Source organism: Streptopelia decaocto, assembly GCF_964273445.1.
Source record: "Streptopelia decaocto genome assembly, chromosome: 3".
Classification (NCBI taxonomy): Eukaryota; Metazoa; Chordata; class Aves; order Columbiformes; family Columbidae; genus Streptopelia; species Streptopelia decaocto.
Window position 1 is genome coordinate 21,100,151 of NC_138656.1, and position 21,779 is coordinate 21,121,929.

The 21,779-nt window shown below is 37.8% G+C and overlaps 1 protein-coding gene across 2 annotated transcripts in view; it reads left to right on the top strand.

Annotated features, from left to right (window-relative positions):
• The first annotated feature begins 558 nt into the window (after positions 1-558).
• RAB3GAP2 (RAB3 GTPase activating non-catalytic protein subunit 2) overlaps positions 559-21,779 on the top strand; it is a 48,708-nt gene continuing 27,487 nt past the window's right edge. For both annotated transcript variants that reach the window (XM_082050079.1, XM_082050080.1), the window contains exons 1-8: positions 559-702; positions 11,167-11,231; positions 14,675-14,798; positions 16,322-16,403; positions 18,415-18,462; positions 18,580-18,655; positions 18,846-18,947; positions 20,038-20,137. In XM_082050079.1, the coding sequence (XP_081906205.1) occupies positions 594-702; positions 11,167-11,231; positions 14,675-14,798; positions 16,322-16,403; positions 18,415-18,462; positions 18,580-18,655; positions 18,846-18,947; positions 20,038-20,137 (706 nt within the window). In that variant the 5' untranslated portion in view covers positions 559-593. The remainder of the gene's footprint in view (positions 703-11,166; positions 11,232-14,674; positions 14,799-16,321; positions 16,404-18,414; positions 18,463-18,579; positions 18,656-18,845; positions 18,948-20,037; positions 20,138-21,779) is intronic.

Below are 21,779 nucleotides of genomic sequence, written 5' to 3' on the forward strand. Positions count from 1 at the left end.
ATGTAGTAGAGTTCAAATCAGTGGTCGAAGCCAGCTTTGGGTGCGAACCCCTGGTTTCCCAGCGCTGAAATAAAGCACCGCATATAACTATGCCCGTGGTTATCTGTCCTGATTGCTAACACTATTGTTTCTTAGTATAGATGTACTGTATGTCAAAATTTTCAAAAATTATAACGCATGTGTAACAATAATGCGAATATAAGCAATGCAGTCGCTGGAGCACTTATGGAGGATGGTCCCCAGTGTTCCCCAGAGCCGATAAAATAAAGAATGCCATTTAACGGTATAATTGACTCTGCTGTTAAGTTTTATTTCTTCGTCTCACCGCCACCGCCGATCCCGCCGCCTCTCCGCTGGGCCGCTGCTACGCGACCACGAGCAGCCACGTCGCTGCCTGGAGGAGAAGGAGAAGCGGGCTCCCAGCCCCGCCGTCACCTCCCGGACTGCGCCGCGACCGCCGCCCGCGCCCCCCTCCAAGTGCTGTGGCGCTCACGCATGCGGCTGCGCATGCGCCCTGCGCAGGGTGTCGCGGCGCCGGGCGTGAGGGAAGTCCGGCGAGCGTTTCCGGGTTGGGCGGTGGCGGTACCGGCACCATGTCGTGCGCCCTGGTTCCCTTCGGCCACTTCCAGGACCTGGAGGCGGCCCGCGACTTCCTGTGCCCGCACCGCCGCCAGGGCAGCGCCGCGGCCGGCAGGGAGAGCGGTGAGTCCGCCCCGCGGCGCGGGGGAGCTGGGGGCTCGCTGCGGCCCGGGGGAGCGTGTGTGGGGGTGGCGATGGTGGCCCCGTTCCCCGCGGCCCTTTCAGGGCTCTGTGCGGCGGGAGTCTCGACCCAGCCGGCGACGGCGGCTTCTCCCTGCCCCGGGTCGCAGCCCGGTGGCGGTGCCGGCTGTGGGCAGCTCGGCCCCGCTTTCCTCACCCGCCCTGTCCGCTGCAGGGGGAGCCGGGGGCGTGCGGGGGTGACCGCGGGCAGCGGAGCGCTCGGCGTCCTTACTGTGGTAACGGGCTGTGAGGGGGTGTCCTGCTGAAGTGCCGCCACTTCATCGACGAGTTCTGGTTTTCCTGCTGTCTGGAAGTCTCAGGTGTTCGTCTGTTTTCACCTGTCGGTCCTTATCCTGTACCGTGCATGGAAGCTCTTTGCTCACAGACCCTCCGTGGCACAGACTTGGAGATAAAAGTTTGTAATTTTTTCATTAAGAGAGTGTGCAGTTGTCTGAAGATGTTCTAGTACAGTTAACAAGTGCTGTGCGTGCAGGATTGTCCAATAATGCAGAATGCACTTAAACTACACTAAAGATTTAGTTTGGCAGCTTAAATTAAAATACAATAAATCTTAGAGCAGCTACAGTCCAAAGCTGTGGTCCAGGTTTCCATTGTGTGAGGCAACGCACAGAGCAAACTGAGCTGTCTGGAACAGAAGCGATATTCTCAACAGATAAGAGGAACCAACAGATCCGTGCCCAGGATAGAGAGCACAGGGAAGCAAAACACTGGGCTGTATGTTGTTAGTGCTGTACTGTGTTGACTACAGTTGGTTGATGTTTTGGCTTTCTGGCAACAGTGTGTAGGGAAGGCGTTTGAAGAGGTTAATGAAAATGCATGTAAAGTCTCCTCCACTGTAAACAGAGTGATGAAAGCAAGCAGCAACATGCTTATTTAAAAAGCTTTAGAAGTCTATAAGGGAATTTAAAAAGTGGGCAGATCATAGTATGATTTAGGTTGGAAGGGACCTTTAAAGTCTGTCTAGTCCAACCCCTGCAATGAGCAGGGACATCTTCAACTAGATCAGGTTGCTCAGAGCCCCATCCAGCCTGGCCTTGAACACTTGCAGCTTCTCTGGGCAACTTGTTCCAGTATCGCACCACTTTTATTTGTAAAAAAATTTCTTCCTTATATCCAACCTAATTCTACCTTCTTTCAGTTTAAACTGTTGTCCCTTGTCCTATCACTACGGATCCTGGTGAAAAGATGACACAACAATTGTGAAAAAGTTTTAAAAGTACACTATATGTTCAGCTAGTTAAGTTTGCTACTTAAACTTCTGTATGCATGTTGTTTTATTTTATTATTGCTTTCTTTTTGTGTTCAAGATTGAATTTAATTTATTGTTGAAACACACTTGGAAGAAAGGAATTCTGGAAGAATTTTATATAGCCAGTCATCTTTGTCCATAACTTTTGGTAGAAAACAGTTATGTACTGCTACCTGTGCTGCTCGTTTGACTCTAATAATGCTCTAAAAAATGCACACAGATTTCACAAGACTGTTCTTTTGGTATCATCCATATCTAAAGGAGGGATTCTGAAATGGTTAGGGTCTTGTTAGTGCCTCTTGCATAGTGAAGATAAAAGCAAAAGATTGTAATGTGTTTGTGTTTCTAAAAGTATGTGCTGGAAAAAAATTGAATATTTCTCTCATATTTGGTGGTACGTGTGAGAGAAGTTTGTGAAAAGTAACTCTTGGATAATTTTGATGGAGTGGATATAGCAACTGTAAAGAGAGAAAACATTTAGTATGTTGTAAAACCACAAAAATGATAAAGCAAAGAAGATACACGTTCTGAAATGTGCTGTTCTTCCATTTTAATGAGTCGGCTCTATTCTGGACTATTTTTATATTTGCTTATTCAGTCATTGAGGCAAAGTGTCAGGATGTTACTCATTTAGACTCTTTAAATCTTTTGGATTTATGCCTTTAATTTTTTGATACAGCAGCTGTTTTCATGGTTCAGGGTAAATGAGCATAAATGTAAGTGAGAGTTCCGAAAGTGACTTTTACATGAGATTATAAATTAGTAATTTTGAAGCAGAAATCCTTAGTGTGTTCATCTTTGATGAGGAGAAACACTGTTAAAACTTGCAGTTATCTTAAGTGAGAAGTAAGTAAATTGTGGAGGTATCCTAAATTAGAAAAAAATGGGTTTGGCTGCTTGGCACTGGAGATTCTTTTCCCCTTAGGCTTGTTCCTCCAAGTCCGTGTTGCTGCTGCCTTGTGTCCTGGCCAGCTAAACAGCCAAGCTGCTGCATTGTTTTGAAACTCAGGTTGTGATGAAATGGTAGAGATCCTGCAGTTGCTGCTGGTCTCCTGGTCTTGCACCCACAGTTATTGCTCTGGTTGGAAAGACTTTATTCAGTTTTTCATTCTCTCTTCCTTTTTTTTTTTTTTTGCCTATATACTAATCCACTCATTTATCTTGGTAAGCAGCTGACCTGTTACATGGCAGTACAACGTTACTCCCTTTTCTCTTTGTTAATTGTTGTGTACCTTGACTTTTACATTATTCACATGGAAGAACATTTTGCTGTAAATAAAGTCTGAGTGAGGAAGTGCGAGAACTTATGCACCAAGGAAGGAAAAAAATTCTGTCCAGACAAGTTTATTTTGTTGTTTTTTTTTTGGTTTTTTTTTTAAGTGCATATTGCCAAGGCAAATATTTTTAACTAAGCAAAATATAAATAAATGTTTTTTTTTATCAGGGAATGCTTTAGTAAAAACTGTTCCATTGGCAGAATGTACTGTTTTGAACCAGTAGTTTTTCCTGATAAATTCAGCAAGGAAAATGTATTCATTTCCTATCACATACAGTTTTTGTACTAAACTTAATATTTATATCATTGCTTATATATGAATAAACATGGCTCAATAAACACATGTCAAAGTTATAAGTATTTTTTATTTTAAACTGGAGAACTAGCACCTTTTATTTACTTTTTCTGGTTTGTGCATTCCTTTTTAAGTTATGCTGCATTTGTAGGGAAACTTTTTCACTAGTATTTAAACTTTATAGTTAAATGGAAAGTGCTGACTATCTTAGTAAAATTAATGTTTGTTAAATATTTTTACTTAACAAAGAGTATTTAAATTAAGAAATTGATTACTTTTTTTTTAATGAGTTATAACAGTGTTTTAGGTGCTTAGTAGAATTTTCAAAAGCTCATGTCACATTTTGCCTCACAAATGCTTTAGAAAAGGTGCCTCCAGAATCTTCAGTGTGTGGGATTAAAGGCTTTTTGTTAGAAGCTGTAGGTCTTTTTTTTTTTTTGCTATAGATCAAAGAAGTTTTTTCTGCTGTTTTAGCTTTGGCCACTTTTTCATTCTAACAAAGCTAAAATATTTTGTGTTAGTATATTTGCTACACTAAAATCTATGGTGGTTAATGTAAAAGCATTTTTCTAGATGCATTTTAAATGAAAAGAATTTGCTTCCTTCTGAAAATGCAAGAAGTGTGCATTTCTAAATCACTATGTGATACTATGATCTTAATAAAAGTTCATATGAGTAAAAACGCTGTACCTTCTAACCTAGTCATGTTTGACATAGCAGCGTACTTCATTTAATTATAGTAAGGAAACAGGTTTTCAATTTCAAATTTTATTTGAAAAGGCTTATCAAAGTACTATATAGATTAAAAATACAGATGTAGGTAACTGACTTCAAAAAAATCTGCATTTTTGTTCTAAGTGAACTTGATAATTTGTTTTTTCCTTCCGTTGAACATTTAAACAGTTGAAAACATTCAGTTGTAGAAAAAGGTGTTGGAAAGCATATTATCAACTACCACATCACTCAATCATTTTCTGTAGCCCAACAAGCCAGTTCTTCAGGTCAGGAAACACTGGAAGAAAGGGTTTGAGATGTTCTCCTTGCTTGTGTTATGCAATCATACGTTAAGATTGCAAATAATGCAATGCTGAAATAATGTAAATGTTCTTAGACTGTTTGAGGTGACCATTGATCGTGAAGTAAAATGTAGCTGCTTTTTTACTCTACATACTAGAATAAAAGGTGTTGGGGTAGATCTTGCCTCAGGTGACAAATAAAAACAGTATTATGGAGTAAACTGGTTAAAGATGCTTCATATGGAGTTCCCAGTCTTTTATTCTCTAGGAGAAATAAAAAGGGTTTGAATGCTTTTTCATATTTTAATGAACAGGAGTAATAAAGCACATGAATTTAATAGTCTTACACAAATCTTGTGTTAAACCTAAGCCTAGTTGTATTTGAATGGCTTTGAAAGCTGCTTTTTCAAATATGTAAATACTGGGAAAAGAAAGTATTTGCATTACATTTAATTTGACAGCTTGCTGTGTTGAAGGTGTTTTGGGATGCATGTTGGCTAGGTCAGAAAACAACTTTAACAGCTAACTCCATTATACAACTGTCTATAATAAAGCATACACATGAATGAAAAAATCCATCTTGTTTGCAAAATGTGATAAAGCTTCATAAGCACAACAATATTTTAGCATTAAGACATTAATGGATATTTAACTGAAAATGGAAGAAAACTGATCAATAAAAACACATAACATTTTTCAGAATCTTTATAATTTGATTAACTTCAGTTGATTTAAAGTGATATGTTTTTAGAATCTTTATAATTTGATTAACTACAGTTGATTTAAAGTGATATGTCTCTTCCTGTGGACTGTGATCTTGAATTGTGTGTTGTTTTAAAACATTTGATGGGCTCAGTGACAGCAGTTCACTGACATAGGTAGGACTACTGGTAGCTAAACTTTGGGGGTATTAATATGAAATAAAAAAATAGTACTTTTCTGGTGTGCAGATATTTTTAGTTCCCAAATGTGTTTATCTCCCGTTACTTAAATGAAATTAATAAGAAAAAAACCCAAAGCCAAACTTGTTATTGGGAGTTCCCAAGCAACGATACCTGCATCTGTGATAGCCAGCTGGTCGCTTCAGAGCAGTGCATTGCAGAGCACACAGCTTCGAGATGCTGCTGCTTATTCAGGGGGAAGGAAAAAAAACAACCCTCTGACTTGGGAGGTTGCTCGGAGCTATGAGGTGTCACTTTACTGCTTCTTTTGATAGTGGGAATGATGGCTTAAGCCTGGCAGAGAAACACTTCTCCAAAATCCAGCCCTCTTACACCGACAGCACCTTGAAAAGCGCTCTTCAGCCCAGTTCCACTAAACAACATCTTTGGAGTTGTGCCCACACACTTTGCTTTATGTGGACCAACTAATTTGATTCAGTAATACAGAAGGCCAGGCTTTTTATTTCAGAGTCACAAACAAGGTTACAAAGAAAAAAGTAAATTACAAAATCAAATTGTAGATAGCATTTAGCATGGGGGTTCTTCTTAACTGTTTCTGTATCTCTCTTATTGAATTTCCTATATTTCTATTGAAGAGTCTTTTGACAAGCTCTTTTGTATTGCCTCTTTAATCAGATCCTCCCTCTCCAGATTGCTTTATATAAATCTAATGTTCTTTCGGTTTCCATGTAATATATCATAAAAATACACACTCTGCCTCCATTGTGTTACATCTGTAATTATTAATACATCCTGAGATATGGGCAAGACTAAATGACATGCTCTCAACACACATGACAGAACAGTGTCAGAGTACTTTGTCCGGCTTATTTTTGCACCTGATTCTTCTTCTGTTTTAGCACCCTCTTTACTGGATAGACTTCATTCTTCTTGCTGTAACTTAAGCGAGCGGTTGCTTTTATCTGAAAGAAAGCTTAAATATTATGTTTTGTATGTAATCTGTTTGGTTTGTTACTTGTGCTATATAGCATCACAAAACTTTTTTTCCCTGCCCCCCTCCCCATGGTATCTCAAACTTTATTTTTGGAGTAAAGTTTACTACTGTAGGCCATGGAAACTTGCAGCATTACTTTAATGAATCTATGTAGTTGAAAGCAATTTTGACCATCTAAAGGAAGATAAATTGCTCAAGTGGTTCTTCAGATTAGTGAGCTTAGTTTGAGTGTAATTTTTTTTTTTCTCTCACTTATGGATGTCTGAAGTGATAAAGAGCAAACAACTGTAGTACTACTCTCAAAAGGGGTTTCCTAGTAATGCTGGCAAAACAACATTTTTGTCAGTCCCCATGTTGGAGGAGCTTTGGAAATAAATGGCCTATGATTACTGAATAGCAAGAGATTCTAAAATATTTCTAAAATTCCTTGGTCTGAATAGAAAAGAAACTGCTTCTAGTTCTTCGCTAATCATACAATCCAATGGTACCAGAATCACAGTGAATATACATAGAAAAAAAAATCTGAAACTGTTGAACTTAAATAATAGTGCAAGAAATGATTGCTTATTCATTTTAAAAATTCTTAAAGCATGGGTGGAAAACAAGCTGGAAGATCCCAAACCCAACAAACTACACGCATGCAGTTAAGTGTCGTACTTCAACCCTGGTAGGCAGCTAAGCCCACTTAGCCACTCAGTTGCTTATCCTACGGTGGGACTGGGAAGACAGTTGTAAAAGTGAGAAAACTTGGGGTTTGAGATAAAGACAGTTTAATAGGTAAAGGCTATAATAGGCTTGTGCATGAGTCAAAACTTTTCATATATATATTAAAAAAAAATCTGTGGACATAAACTTGTGCACTTCAAAACTATATATATTGATGTAGATAGGGGTGGTTTGACCTTTTTTGGCTTTGGAGGTCCAGTTTTCAACACATGCTTTACTACTTGGGCAAACATAGGCTCTTCTGGGCAAGCCCACCACTCCAACCATGTCCTCTGGTACCTGCTGCAGAGCTGGAACCTGGAGGTGAGGGCAAGACGGAAAGGCTTCTGTTGCCCAGCCCTGGTCATCACATGGGAAGTGAGGACACTGGCAGTTTTCTGTGCCCAAAAATATGTTCTGTGAATTGGGGAGGAAGTCTTAAACTGAGTGAAAACACCTTTCATACAGAATTTGACCTGTTAAATGCCAATTAGACCTTATTGGTATAGAGCTGTTGCTAAAGTTTCTCTCTCTTTTGTTCTTGTCTTTTAAACAAAACGTGCTTATTGGTAGAAATTGTTCTTTAGGGTATTGAGTTTATGATAAATATGCTTGAAATGAGTTCTCTTACACATCAACATCAATGCTGCAAATGGGCAGCGTTTAAAGCAGCTCTGATGTTTCAGCTGTGCTACTGATGAAGTTTTACTGCTGTGTGCTTCAAATTAAAGAATGAATTGGTTCTTGCAGACCCAGTAGTTTTTATTTTTGTAATGTCTGCAGTAAAGTGAAATCTGGTATATTGCCACTGCTTTATCAAAATAGGGAGAACTGTTTCCCAGACATCCACTACTGCTCAGAGATGGACATTTGCACAGGAAAGCTTATTTTTTTCCAGTCCCCTGTTGGGAAAAATCAATATGTTACAAGTCAAGAACTCTTTAGGGCTTGTTTAGGTATTGGTTACCTAGATTATGTCTTTCATTTCACAGTGGCTAGTTTTGATGTGTAATGTTACTAAAGGAAATGGTGGAGTGTTTCTTCAAAATCTTCATTGTAAACAGAACTTGGATCCTTGACCAATCTTATCAGGTGCTGGTGCATGGGAAAGTCTCTGCAAGCTGACAGCTTCTGTAAGATAATTTGTATTTTATTGGGACCTGTGAATAACAGTGTGCTTGAGTTAAAGAATGATAGGTGGAGTATTCCTCTGTTACTTCTTGTCCATAATTTCAGAGATTAGTTGCCTATTGTTTAATACCTGTCTTCACTAGTCATTGCATAGGTGAAGTGTCTGAATAATATGGATCAGGAAATACTTAAAAAAAAAATAATGAAGAATTAATATGTGGAAGAAAGGAAAGAATGATGCAGGGGCTTGAGAAATATGTATTATTAGTTTATACAGGGCATTCTGTACAATGTGGAGGATGGATATGAAGGAGCAAATTTGTAAACCCTTATAAGCTGGAGAGGATGCTGGCTTTGCAGAGCATGTCACAGTTCTGAAGGATCTCCCCAGCTTAATCAGTGGAATGGTGACTCACTGTTACCTCATTTTTCCATTGTTTTCTGATTAATCTAGCTCCATCCAAGGAAGATGATGACAGCCATGAAAATGTAGCTGTTTGTGAAGAGGCAGCAAGGATCCTCACAGCTGAAGTTTTATTTTGGGTGTTCCATTTAAGTAGCTGGGGTTTCCTCGAAAGATTGGTCTGCTCTGTGCTCTAGGGGGGGCATTGGCCCTGACTTTGGTTTTGGATATGATTATGTTCCTCTGTGGCACACTGACAGATTTCTTTCCTCCATGAATTTTATAGGATGGAGATTTTGTTGCCTTTTGAGATAATAAGACACAATCAGAGGTAGAGTTTTGTTAGCTATCTTAAACTAAACATTTAAGTTAGTTAATGTTTTCTTCTTGCGGATTGTATTCAAGAGTATTTGCCATAATTCTCCTTTATATATTTGTACACTGGAAACATTCTCAACCTCAAATACAAGATGAGATCATGACCCTTGGGAGCTGTTGCAATCAGATCTGTATTGATGATGATGAAGTGAAGTAAAACTGGCTGACTTGTTCATTTTGGAGACGGTACAGACCTTTCAATTTTAACAAGTTATTCAAGGAGTGGGCCTTTTCTACAGTCTTGTGAAATACCTTCTGAACAACATTGGTAGAAAGTTTCTTAGGCTAATTTTTTTTTTTAAGTTTTTTGTCTTCGTTAGCCATTACACAAGTTTAAAAATCTGCTTAGAGAGAATACAGATTTCTGTTTTGTTGTATTGGATTCTGCCTTTGGTGGTAAAGGAACTAGAGTTTTTAGACCAAATTAAGTGTTGTTGATAGAAACCTTCTTGTTTGTACTGTTTGACCATCCAAAATAGCAAAATCATGCTTGCTTAAAACTAAATTTAAACTAATTTGAGACATGGCATTAAACTATTTTTTACGGTCAAAGTAGCCACGGCACCAGTTAATGAAAAACTTGAAAGAAATCCTTGGAAAACCCTTGAAATCTAATTGATGTTACTACTTCAGATTTCATGCTTATGCTTCTAGGTGGAATTCAGTGTTTGCTTTTCTACTGAACTACAGTGATATCTAATTAACTTGTTGAAGTTCCCAATGATGGTGGTGTTTGAGAATTGTACATCTTCTACCATGAAATGCCTGTGCATAATTGCCCTTTGCATAGGCTTTTAAATTTACATCAAATTCCATATTTTTAGATGAAAGGATTTCAGGTGCTTTTAATGTAAATTTTTTACATTAACTCTTATAAGACAACTGAGAAGTAGGCCAGTCTCTGTGAATCTCTGTTTTCTCAGGTGTTGGAGGTATTTTGTAAGCTCATGGTTTCTCTGAGGTTTCTGTATGACAGAATTGAATCTGATCAATGTCTTGTTAATTTTCCTCTGTGGTGTCTTGCTGAACCCTGAGCAGCCCAAGGTCCTTGTGCTCATTTTCCCCCCAGAGGCCACAGCTTCAGCTTCTGCTTTGAGAGTGGTGGTGATCCTGGGCTTAGGTGTTTTGTCACAGATGAACTTCCATGTGCTGTCATTCCTGTTAAAATGAACTGGCGTTACTACTGTCTGATTCTGCAATTGACTTAAACCAAAACAAAATCCACCATTATGGAAAGGAAGATATTTTACTCATCTATAGAAATACTGTTTCTCATGAAATTGTGCATATGAGGTTCTCATGGTGTCTTACAGGTCATCTTATGCCAGTTAGTAAAACATCTAGGAGTCATATACTTGGAGTCCTGCAGGATTGGAGAGAGACTGCTGTCTCCTTTCCATCTGTAGCTGCCTAATGTGTACAAAATGGGGGGTTTGTAGTCTTTGGGGTTCTAATAATCAGATAAGCTAAAGCTTGCATTTTGCAGTAAGGTCTTAGGTCTCTGTACCCATCAAAGAAGGTTTTTGTCAAATGGACACATAGGGTTTTACCCCTATGCCCTCACTCTTTGCTTCAACTTGCTGTATAAAACTAGAAACATGTCTTGGCTCTCTTGAAATGGCTGTGGAGAAACTAAAAAAGACAAATTTGATTGAATAATTTGTTCTAGTAAACTGTGGAGAAGCCCCGTTGAAGGGTCACCTATGTATTGTACCAGGCACTGTAAGATGTTACTTGGCCTGAGTTCTAGATGCAGGCTGTCAGAATTAGACATAGGTGGTGTTACACCTGTTTCCAATTTGTACTTAGGTAACATCTTCTACTATGACTTTTCCATAGTGTCAAAAATGAAAGTACAGAGAAGTAAGACACATATTTCAACCACTTCATGGTTCTTTCTGTAGAACCCCGTTAGTATCTGCCATAAATGAAGTTATAATGCATTGGTGGGGAAAGGAAAACGACCACCAAAAATCCTTTTTGATTGTGTTTTTCCTTGCCTATGCTGTATCCATATGACAAATCTTTTTTTACTAGGCAAATCAACAAGCTGGGAAGATGGTGGCTGGGGAGCCTGGGATGAAGCAGAATTACAAGAACCTGTAAGTTCATATCTGTATATCTATATATATATATCTATATATATCTATATATATGAGTTTTCATTGCTATCTTGCTTACTCTAAAAGAGTTTTCCACTTGTTTGTGTGTTGCTTTTTCTCTTACGTAGTTATCACCTGGGCAAGAAGGATCTTGACCAGTGTTTTAAATGTCGCTGTTTGTTTGTCCCTTGCTCCTGTAATTGTTTCTAAATATAGCTTGGATGTTATCTATTGTTGTAATTATTCCTATTATTGTATTCTGTAGGTTTTTTTCTCACTAGAGTATACATACATCTTTCTGTGCTGCTGCAGCTGGGAGCATCTTTTTTGTCCTATAGCTAGCCACAGGCAGTAGGGCATGGCAGTGAAATTATAGTAATCTATCAGGTATTAAGATAAATTAAAAACTCCTAAATCCTGAACCACTGACACAGGTGTCTTTCTGATAATCGTGTAGTACTGCTTTTATGTTGTGTGGCTGTTGTCACAAGAGGGGTCAAATTCTAGTTGCAGGATGGGGCAGCACAGTTGCTTTTTAAAGGGAGGGAAACATCCCTCTGCCCAACTAGTTCACCTAAGAATAACGCAGCCAGTCTGTAATTGTTGGTAAGAATGAGGCTTCTAGTTGACTTGAATAAGATGTTAGGGAAGCTGTGTGTGTAGAAATTGTCCGCATCTGAATGAGTCATCTGAACAGAATTGCTTGATTAATTCTGTGTTAGAGAAAGCTAAGGGCGTAGAATGAGGAATCCAGACCTCACTTTGCCAACAAAACTCTCTTATCTGCTGTCTTTATCTCAGTATGCAGGAATTGTGTCCGAGTAGTTGGGCAGAATCCTTGTAACTACTTACCTCAGCAGGGAAACAGATTTTTCAGCCGAGATGACAAGTTGAAATGACCACGGTGTCTTGCAGGGATGAATCACTAATGCTGATGTCAGGGAATGACAAGCATGAGAAGTTTTAAATAGGACGAGTATTCAGCTCCACTATAATTGCCATGAAATGAATGTGTTTCTCAGGCCCCATCTTTGTTAAGCGTGCTGTAATGTTTATAACTTCCTTAATGAGGACAAAAATTGCTATATTTTCTACTTAAGTTTTAATTTGAAAGGACCATCATGTATTGCTAAATTGAAATTGTCTTAGTTTTCTCTCTTTTCTTTAAAATGTCAAACTCTTCTGCCAGGTAGATCATACCCTTGTTGTCAAAGAACCTCTTTCTCCTGCGCTTACATGTTTCCCTCTAAAATTGCTAATGGTTCCAGGTCAAACTCTTCAGAAAGAAAAACGTGTCATCCACAGCAAACAGGTTGTTCTTTGTAGGAGCATAGAAATACATGAGTCTGTATGTCTGAACACACACCAAAATGAGTGCATCAGTCTAGCACAGAGTTGAGAATTATTAGTATAATATAATAATTAATTCCCATGTTTAATCTTTTAACTGTTTATTGATTTGCATGACAGTTGGTGTAAAACTTGTTTTTTTTTTTTCTTGGAATTACTCAAGTCACCTGGACAAGTATCTATTTCATGGAACGTAGCAACTTTTGAGAAGGCATTGAAAATTAAAAAAAAGGGGGGAAAAAGTTTTCTTCAGTAAGGTTTCTTTTTATGGAACTGATTAGCCATTTTGTAGGGATGATTATGTTGAAATCTTAAGTGCTGATTTTAATAATTCTGTCTTTCACCTTTTAAAGTAGTTTCTTTTGCAAGTTCACTGCTTTTATTGTTTTAACCCTTAGCTTATTTTTGTCACTAGTATAAGATGGCCATATTTTGTCTTTAGATTTCAAGTTCTTTTTTTATGCATACAGATAATTTTATTTAACTTACTTGTCTGAAATAAAATTCTAATTCCTTTTAATTTTAAAACAAACCTTTCATTTCTGTTGCTTTTTCCTCAGTTTGAAAAGTATTGCATTAAAAATTAGTACAAGGCTTTTCTTTGGGTTTTGGCTATGTGTTTTGCATATGTTACATTTATCATTTATCTCTGTCATGAGAAGTTAAAGTTGTAATGAGTATCCCAGACAACTTCATCACCTTTTTGTAAAGTCTTGAAAAATGCCAGTAATTAGGAAAAAAATGTTACAGAACTTAGCATCCCTCAACAGACAAAAATGATATAAAAATTGGTTGTTGTCTTGCATAAATCAAAGATAGTTAGCAGAATGTTTGTAGTGTGCTAATCTAGACCTCATGGCGGATATACAGGGTATTCTTATGTGCACAAAGTGACTGTTTTCCTTAGGAAAGAAAATAAATACAGTGAATAGCTGATTAAGAGTATGATATGCAAATTCTTCCTACAGTTGTGCTGTGTGTTGTTTGTTTGTGTTGTGGTTAGTTTGGTGTTTTTTCTTCTTCTTCTGGAAGTAAATGTGTATATTTTCAAGTAGATACAACTTTATTACAATAGAGTAAGTCACACAGATCAGAAAATGATTACGCTGAAGTTGTTGTTTTTTTTTGTTGTTGTTGTTTGTTTGTTTTTTGTTTTTTGTTGTTTGTGTTTGTTTTTTTTTTCTTTCCATTTGTGCATAGCTGCTTTGAGATACTAGAGGATGGAGTAATATTTTGGAGAGCTGGGAGGAGAGGTAGCATTGGGTAGGTGGCTATGGAAGTGGGGACTGTGGACAAGAGAAGGTGTTTGTATTGCTGTGATCAGGGTAAAAGGATGGAGCCAAGAAAGCAGGGGTAGCATCTCTGAGAGTCCTTGCAGCAGCCTGCTCAGAACCTGTTAGCTACTTGCTGCCTTTGCACTATGGTTAGCAGGAGCTTCCTTGGTTGTTCTGCAATCAAATATTTGGCTTGTTTTTCCAAGGCAAAAAGATGCAATCTTTTTGCCTTTTTTAAATAACGATGGTATCTAAGTCTTTATGTACCCATCATTAAACTCTTAAAACTTGACACTTTGTAGTTTGAATTTGTTTCTTTGTAATGTTCCTTGGTGTGGAAAGGCATCTGGTACCTATTGGTTGTTACCATGAAGCTTTAGTGTGAATGCCAGCTTAGTTACTTTCTTCATATGTGAATATATTTACTTAGTGCTGGTCAGTGTATGAACTGGGATAAATTGTTCATTTTGAGTATGCCTTGTAATGAGAATGACTAAAGAGATTCTTACCAATCCTTAATCAATAATAAAAAAAAACTTTAAGTCTCATTCTTCTAGTTTCTCTTTGAAAGAGGATTTTGAGGAGTAGAGTTAGTGATGAGCACTTCTTTGTTTTCTATTTTGTAAATGCACAGATAGAATTAGTGCACGGTTGATGCATTTCTCATGGCTTTTCATGCAAGTTGGATCTCTAGTGTCTTGCCAAGTAACAGTCCATTCAGTGCTGGTGTTGAATGCAAGCCAAGTTGTTGTCATGAATCTTGCAAGTTCTGCTATGTTTAGAAATTGTTGTATACATTGACTAAAGCTTTACCTGTAGGAAGAAGAGGAATCTAACTCCAAGAACCAGAGAAATTACTGGCTTCAGGACTGTGTGTTGTCCTTGTCACCAACAAATGACCTGATGGTAATAGCTAATGAACAGAAAGCAGTCTTTTTAGTGCGTAAGTATACGTTCTCTTAAGTATATATACTAGTATGCTTAATTGTAATTAGGACAAGATTTGTTTCTCCCACACCCATCTGCTCCCCCGAAGTCATACCTTCAAGGATTTTTTTTTTTAGTACACATGATGCATTTTCTAGGTGCTGGTTGGCAATTAAGTTCTTTTGTCTTTACTTCTCAGCTGTATTTTGATCTGAGAAAACCATTTTGTCTTTTATAATTAATATATACTATACCTGGCTGTTTGAGATGCTCAGAGATATTGATATTAATTTTGCTCAATAAGGAAAAGGAAACTTTGTATTAATTTTATCCATTAAGAAATACTTGACCTTATTTTTCTTTTTTTTCTTGAAAAAAATGTGCCAACTAAGCTAATCACTTGTCGGAGGCAGTATTGAGGTGGATTGTTCTTGAGATTTCCACATTTGATAGAAAATTGTTCCCCATTTTGAAGAATGTGTGCCATTATATTTTACCCTAAAGTAGTGGTCTCAGTGGACTGATTGAACACCAATCAGTCAGCTGCTGTATACAAAGGTGGTGTTGCCTGGGGTGCTGGTGCTATTAACAGCTGCAGTTGCTGACACATGAGCATGATGAAAGGAAACCTCTTGATGTGGGGAATATTGTACCATTTTAAAACAAAACCAGGCTGTTGAAACTCAGAGTTGCATAATGAGACAGATTGCATTGAGTTGTCATGCTGCATTGGTCATTCCCTGCAAAAATGTGTATTCCAAAAGCGATACATGCTAGTTGCTAATTTTTCGGCAAAAATGAAAAGATAGCAGTGTGCCTTGGAAAGTTCTCACTGGATCAAGAATAAGGAGGTGATTTAGCTCATCTGCTGGAGAACTGCTTTTGCTGAACTGCACAGTGACCGCCACACAGTGGCAGAACCCTCCCTGTCTCTCAGGTTTTAGGTGTCAGATACATGGCACACAACACTTACTTTTTTTTTAGTTGTCCGCTGGCACCTGGGACATGATTCAACAGTGAAATGGCAGCTGTGCTAGCACCTTGTGAATAACATAGTGTTTTCTTATTGTGGTTATGATGCAGTGATTAAAAATTGTCAGATTTAATGTAGGATTCCCATGTCCTTCTTGGTGGTTAAAAATAAAATTGGCTATTTGGTTAAGCTCATCTTCAGTAATTTTCCCGGAAGTAGTTTTCTCTTGCTTAATACTTTTCTCCTAAGGATCCTTGTTTAATTAATTGAACCTTTAAAAATCTGATGAAGTAGATATTACTGTATAAATCTTTTTAAATGAAACTAGGCATTTCAGAATTTTAGTAGCATGTTGTTCCATGTAAATTTCTAAGAAAAGAGTTCTTTAGAAAAGTCACTGAAAATGTAGTAGTATTTTTATGGTCTTCAGGTTTTGTAATTGGTACTTAGTTGAAGTATGGTAGGATGCATTGCACAAAAGAGAAGGATTAGGAGTAGGATTAAATCTGTGAGATGCAAAACATATATAGATGTTTTATAGATGGTGTCTTTATTCCTAACTGCAGCTAAATGGAAGCACAGTGACAAGGGAAAAGAGGAAATGCAATATGCTGTTGGCTGGAGCGGCTCTCTGAATGTTGAAGAAGGGTAGGTGTTGATATGCAGCTCTGATTAAAATGTCGTTTTCACATTTAATAATTAGTAGTAAATATTTGTACTCTTTTTCTTTGGTTGTACTTTCATTCAAGTACATTTGTGGTCTCATGCATTTTAATGTTGAAATCAGAAATGGAATAACCAGGGTGATCAGAAACATTGTCTGCAAAGGTCATTCTTCATGCATAATGTGGTATCTCAGGACAAGTTCATACAAATTAGCCAAAGTACTTTCTATGCAAATCAATGTATTTGTATGTAACTTAGACATTTTAATAGATCTACTTATCATGCTGCTTATAAGTTCCTGTTATAGAAGGAAAAAAAAGTATCATTTTTGAAAAATCCACTTTTATAGTAGAGATGAAATTTAGTGACGGGATGTTGCAACCAAAAATGTATGAAGTTGTTTTAGAAATACTTCTCTTCATCTTCAAAACCTCAAGCAAATATAAAGTAATGCTCTGATCAAGGAATGCTTTTGGGCTCCAAGGCATTTAGTGGACTTGGAAAATTTGCTTTGGTCATACATTTGCTATTTATACAATATTTCTGCTTGCTATGCCTTCAAATAACCAGGCAGACATTTCTCAAGTGTCCCATATGGAAGAAGATTTTGCATTTTGTTATGGAGTTTGCAGCCTCGAGTTGCTGTCTGCCTTTGAACATGTTCCCTATTGGGTTCAACCTTCTGTTATGCTGCAGGAGGTGTTGACTTAATCAGCCTCTCTCCAATCTGTAAAAATCATAATCCTTTTTCATAAATCTGCTGCTGTCACACATTTGAACTGTTTTACGTGCATCTCTTTTTTTCCCCCATACTACCACTGAAATTACCCTGTCATCTTTTATTAAAAAAAGGAAAAGAAATTCTGTTTGGGGATGTGTTTCTTACTACTGGTACAGCCCCACGAGACACTATCCTATGGAACAGGTAGCTTTCTTCAGATAGACACGGTTATATTCACTACATCTTGATTTAAGGTTTGCAGGTGTTTCTTGTAGGTGAAGGTTTTATTTCTGTGGAACTGTAAATATGGCAATTGGTGTCAGACTGGCAAAAGACTTTTTTTTGTTTTTCTTCCTTTTGCCCAAAGTTGCCTTCAGCTGATAATATTCTGTGGTGGCTAATCTTTGCTATTGGAAGATGGGATTTCACTGAGATACTTAACATTGCTTTGAAGTTGTAATCAAATTGCAACTCATGTCAAACTTGCATTTAGAACGTGCTTTTTCCGTAATTGTCTAGCCTGATTATTTAATCACTCCTTGGGTATTGGAGATGACCTGAAATGCAAATACTCAACGGTACTGTAGGCATTTATACTTTAAGTGCTGTTTGGGATGTTGTTTTGAATTTATATGCTCTTTCATTAAACCTTTTTACTGCTTCTGTTTCCCTAGACAGCGTAAAATTTTCTATTCTGGTAACAGTTAAATAACTTTTGATTTGAGATAGGATGGCCTGCTCATCTGCTTGCCTTCTGCATGCTTGGCCTGCCATGCATTAAGCATGCTCGGTTATTGCATTAACTGGAAAGACTGTTAGCTCTTCAAATGCTCTCAAATTATTAAAGTGGTGAAATGCAATGGATTGAAAATCTACCTTATTGTGCAATGTATTTCAAAAGTTTATTTTGATAAGTAAGGTTTGGTTTATTTTTTTTGAGTGTTTGTTCTTGGTGTATCATTATAGCTACATGAGATTTAACTTCAATCTTTACTGAAGAGTACTGGCAAAGTAATCAGTCTGTGAATGATGAAAGACAACATTAAGAAGATGTAATAAGCACTTGTGCAATCTATTTGGGTGCTCTTGAACTTGTAATTGAAAATGTCTTCAAAATGAAAAGGTTTTTTTCACCTCCTTAGTATAAATTTGGTAAATTGTGTGCTGCACTAATATATTGTTAAAGTATTAAAATGGTGACTCAGCAATATCTCTTGAGCAAAATTTCAGAATTGGAGAAAAAATATGCTTATTTTATCTTTCTGTTTCTAGTGAATGTGTGAGTAGTGTATTGTGTATCCCGTTGGCAAGTCAGAAGAGGTAAGGATCAATATTCTTATGTGAATACATCTTCAGTCTCCTTACGTTACGTTTTTGTATGTCTACAGCTTTGAGCAGGATTATGTTTTTAACTTTTAGTATATCTTTGTGAAACAGGAGTTCCACGGGCCGTCCTGACTGGACCTGCATTGTTGTTGGCTTCACCTCTGGCTATGTTCGTTTTTACACCGAGGTGAGATTCTCAGCATGGCAGGCCTGCAAGCAAGCTGTTTAATAATAATAATAATAATAATAATAATAATAATAATAATAATAATAATAATGATACTCTTTCTATAAAACTTGTTTCTGCAACTAGTGCTTTTTGCCTTCCTTAAGAAATGGGACAGAAATGTTCATTCTCGTTATTCTTTCTCTTCTAGAGTGGCGTTCTGCTTCTTGCCCAGCTTTTAAATGAAGATCCTGTCCTACAGCTTAAGTGCAGAACCTATGAAATTCCCAGGCATCCTGGTGTCACAGAACAGGTTTTGTCAGATTATTTCAAAAGCGAAGTGGCAGTGTTATGGGGTATGGAAGGGAGTCTTCTCTGTGAATCCTCTATGTCCTTTACCAGTTTTTGATGGGTGGACAATTCCTTAGAACAAGATACTCTGGATTTCTTGTTCTAGAAGTATATACGCCCGTATAGTTTGAGGATTCCAAATTTCTTTTTATTTTTTGGAGCATTTAGTTAGCTCTACAGATTTCATTTTTCTCTGTGATAACCTTGCAAAGGAAGGCTTCATTCATTTCTTGTTTATTCATGTACGTGCACAAAATACAATAATGTATGGATGAAAGGACAAAATGCAATATGCCAAGAGCTGTATGTACTCATTCATAAGAACTTATTTTAATTATTTAATGGAGAAGATAGCTAAAAATTTAATCAATCTTTATAAGAGATAGTGTTAGGAACCTGCATGCCATTGTGAGTATTTCTTGCAGAGCTTAAGCTGTTTAATAGAAAAGCCAGCTTTCTTTACTGTTGGCTGAGTTTGCATGCTTTATGAAGAAAACTAATGAAGTTACAGAAGTTTCCAGCTTTGCTTTATAGAAATGCTCAAGTGATTTAGCGTGACATTTGGGATCAGTTTTGAAATACAGAAGCATTAAGGAATTTGAGTCTTGAATTTATATCACCAAATTAGCATTTATGTGCCCAAGTGGTAATTCAGGCACTAATCCAATTTAAGAATTTGGCTTATAAAACGTTGATACTTGCATTCTAGATAAACCTGTTTTTCTGTGTCCTTCACAAGCTGCTGTAACTTTTGTGTTTTCTCCCTAAGCCATGAAACATATTAAGCAAATGTAAAAGTCATTGAAAGAAGATAAAAATATAAAATTCTGTGCCTAAATAACTTTCTTATTCATATATTAGATGGCTTAATACTGAATTTCTGTAGTTTGTCCTTATTCTGTTGCCTGTGGCTTGTTAGAAATTAACTCTATGGATGTAATCCTTGTCTTCCTGTAGTTACTAGTATAAAAAGCTTGAAAAGAGGCTGTTATAATAGTAACAGTGATTTTTGTTTGTTTGTTTTGTCTCCCTTCTCTCATTTTCTGGCACAGAATGAAGAACTAAGTATCTTGTATCCAGCAGCAATTGTGACAATTGATGGTTTCAGCCTATTTCAGTCTCTTCGTGCATGTCGCAATCAGGTAGCAAGAGGTATGTTTAAGAGGAAATGTTTATTTCTGACTCCGTTAATACTTTAGGTGAGATTTACTTATGTTTGTTAAATATCAAATCAAGGTGGAATTTGGATCTTCCTTGTTTGTCCATCAATATATTGGCACCTGCTGCATACAAGGAAATTTCTTGCTCCACGGAAAATGTTTTCAGAGCACAAGTTGTCCGAGTAGCATTGACTGTCTCGTACATTCTCCCCATAATACTGTATACTGGTTTTAGCTGCGATAGAGTTAATTTTCTTCATAGTAGCTGATAGGGTGCTGTGTTTTGGATTGCTGTGTTGACAAAACACGGATGTTGCAGCTGTTGCTCAGGGGTGCTTACACAGCATTGAGGCTTTTTCTGTTTCTCACACTGCCTCACCAGCAAGCAGGCTGGGGGTTCACCACAAGCTGGGAGGGGACACAGCTGGGATGGCTGACCCCAACTGACCAAAAAGATATCTCACACCATATGATGTCCTGCCTGGTGATAAAAGCTGGGAGGAGAGGAGGAGGAAGGGTGGAATATTCAGGGTTCTGGCATTTGACTTCCCAAGTAACCATTGTGCGTGATGGAGCCCTGCTTTCCTGGAAACAGCTCAAATGCCTGCTGATGGGAAGCAATGAATGAATTCCTTGTTTTGCTTTGCTGACATGCAGAGCTTTTGCTTTACCTTGTAAACTGTCCTTATCTCAACCCACAAGTTTTCTCACTTTAATTCTTCCAATTCTCTTCCCCATCTCAGTAGGAGGGAGTGAGCAGCTGTATGGTGCTTAGCTGCCTGTGGGGGTTAACCCACAGCATAATGCTAAGGTGCTTCTTAGTGTGTCAGGATGGTGATTTTGCTGTCATTGAAATGCTTTTCTTACCAGTAAGGATGTTCTGGGAAGTGATAATGCTGTGATGATGATGTCTGTAATGGTCACTGGTTAATGTCTAAGAGCTTTTAATACCTGGTTTGATTGTGCAGCCTTTGATCCAGTTCCTTTAGTATAATGGCTGCTTATACTCTAATTTGGAGACAGGGTCAGTTTTCTGGTGTGAGAAGAGAACCGCATAACAGTACTGTGTGGTAGATTGTGTAAGTGTGGTGCTGTTACTATTCTGCAAGATAAAATGTTAAACAGGTGCTGTTGCTGATTTGTTCTCCCAAATTTCTTGATGGTGGTTCTGATTGAACCTCGGATTTGTCAGATTCTTGTTTCATCTACAGCAAGCTGCATCAACAGGCAATCATGAGGTGGTGTAGGTGGGAAGCACAATGGATTTACCAGCATGACAGCATTAGGAACTGGTGGGACAGCAGCACATTGAAACTAAGGCTTCAATCTTAATGCAGAAGGATGAGTGGTAAAGAACTGAGAAATGCTACTGTGGTGAGGCAGCTGTTCTCGGAATCATATGGGGTTAGCCAACAGGAATGGATTGCTCACTTTTTCTTCCAGTTCAGGATGAAGTGGCATAAAATGAAGCTATGTGGTAGTAAATTCAAAATAAGAAATAGCTGTGGGTTTATGCAGTGTGAGGTTAAATTGTGGAATTCTTTGCCTGAGGTTGATGTGGATGCTGAAAGCTTCCTTGGGCTCAGAGGGAGAGTGACACATCAGTGGAGAAGGTGGCTCTGGAGGTTTACTGA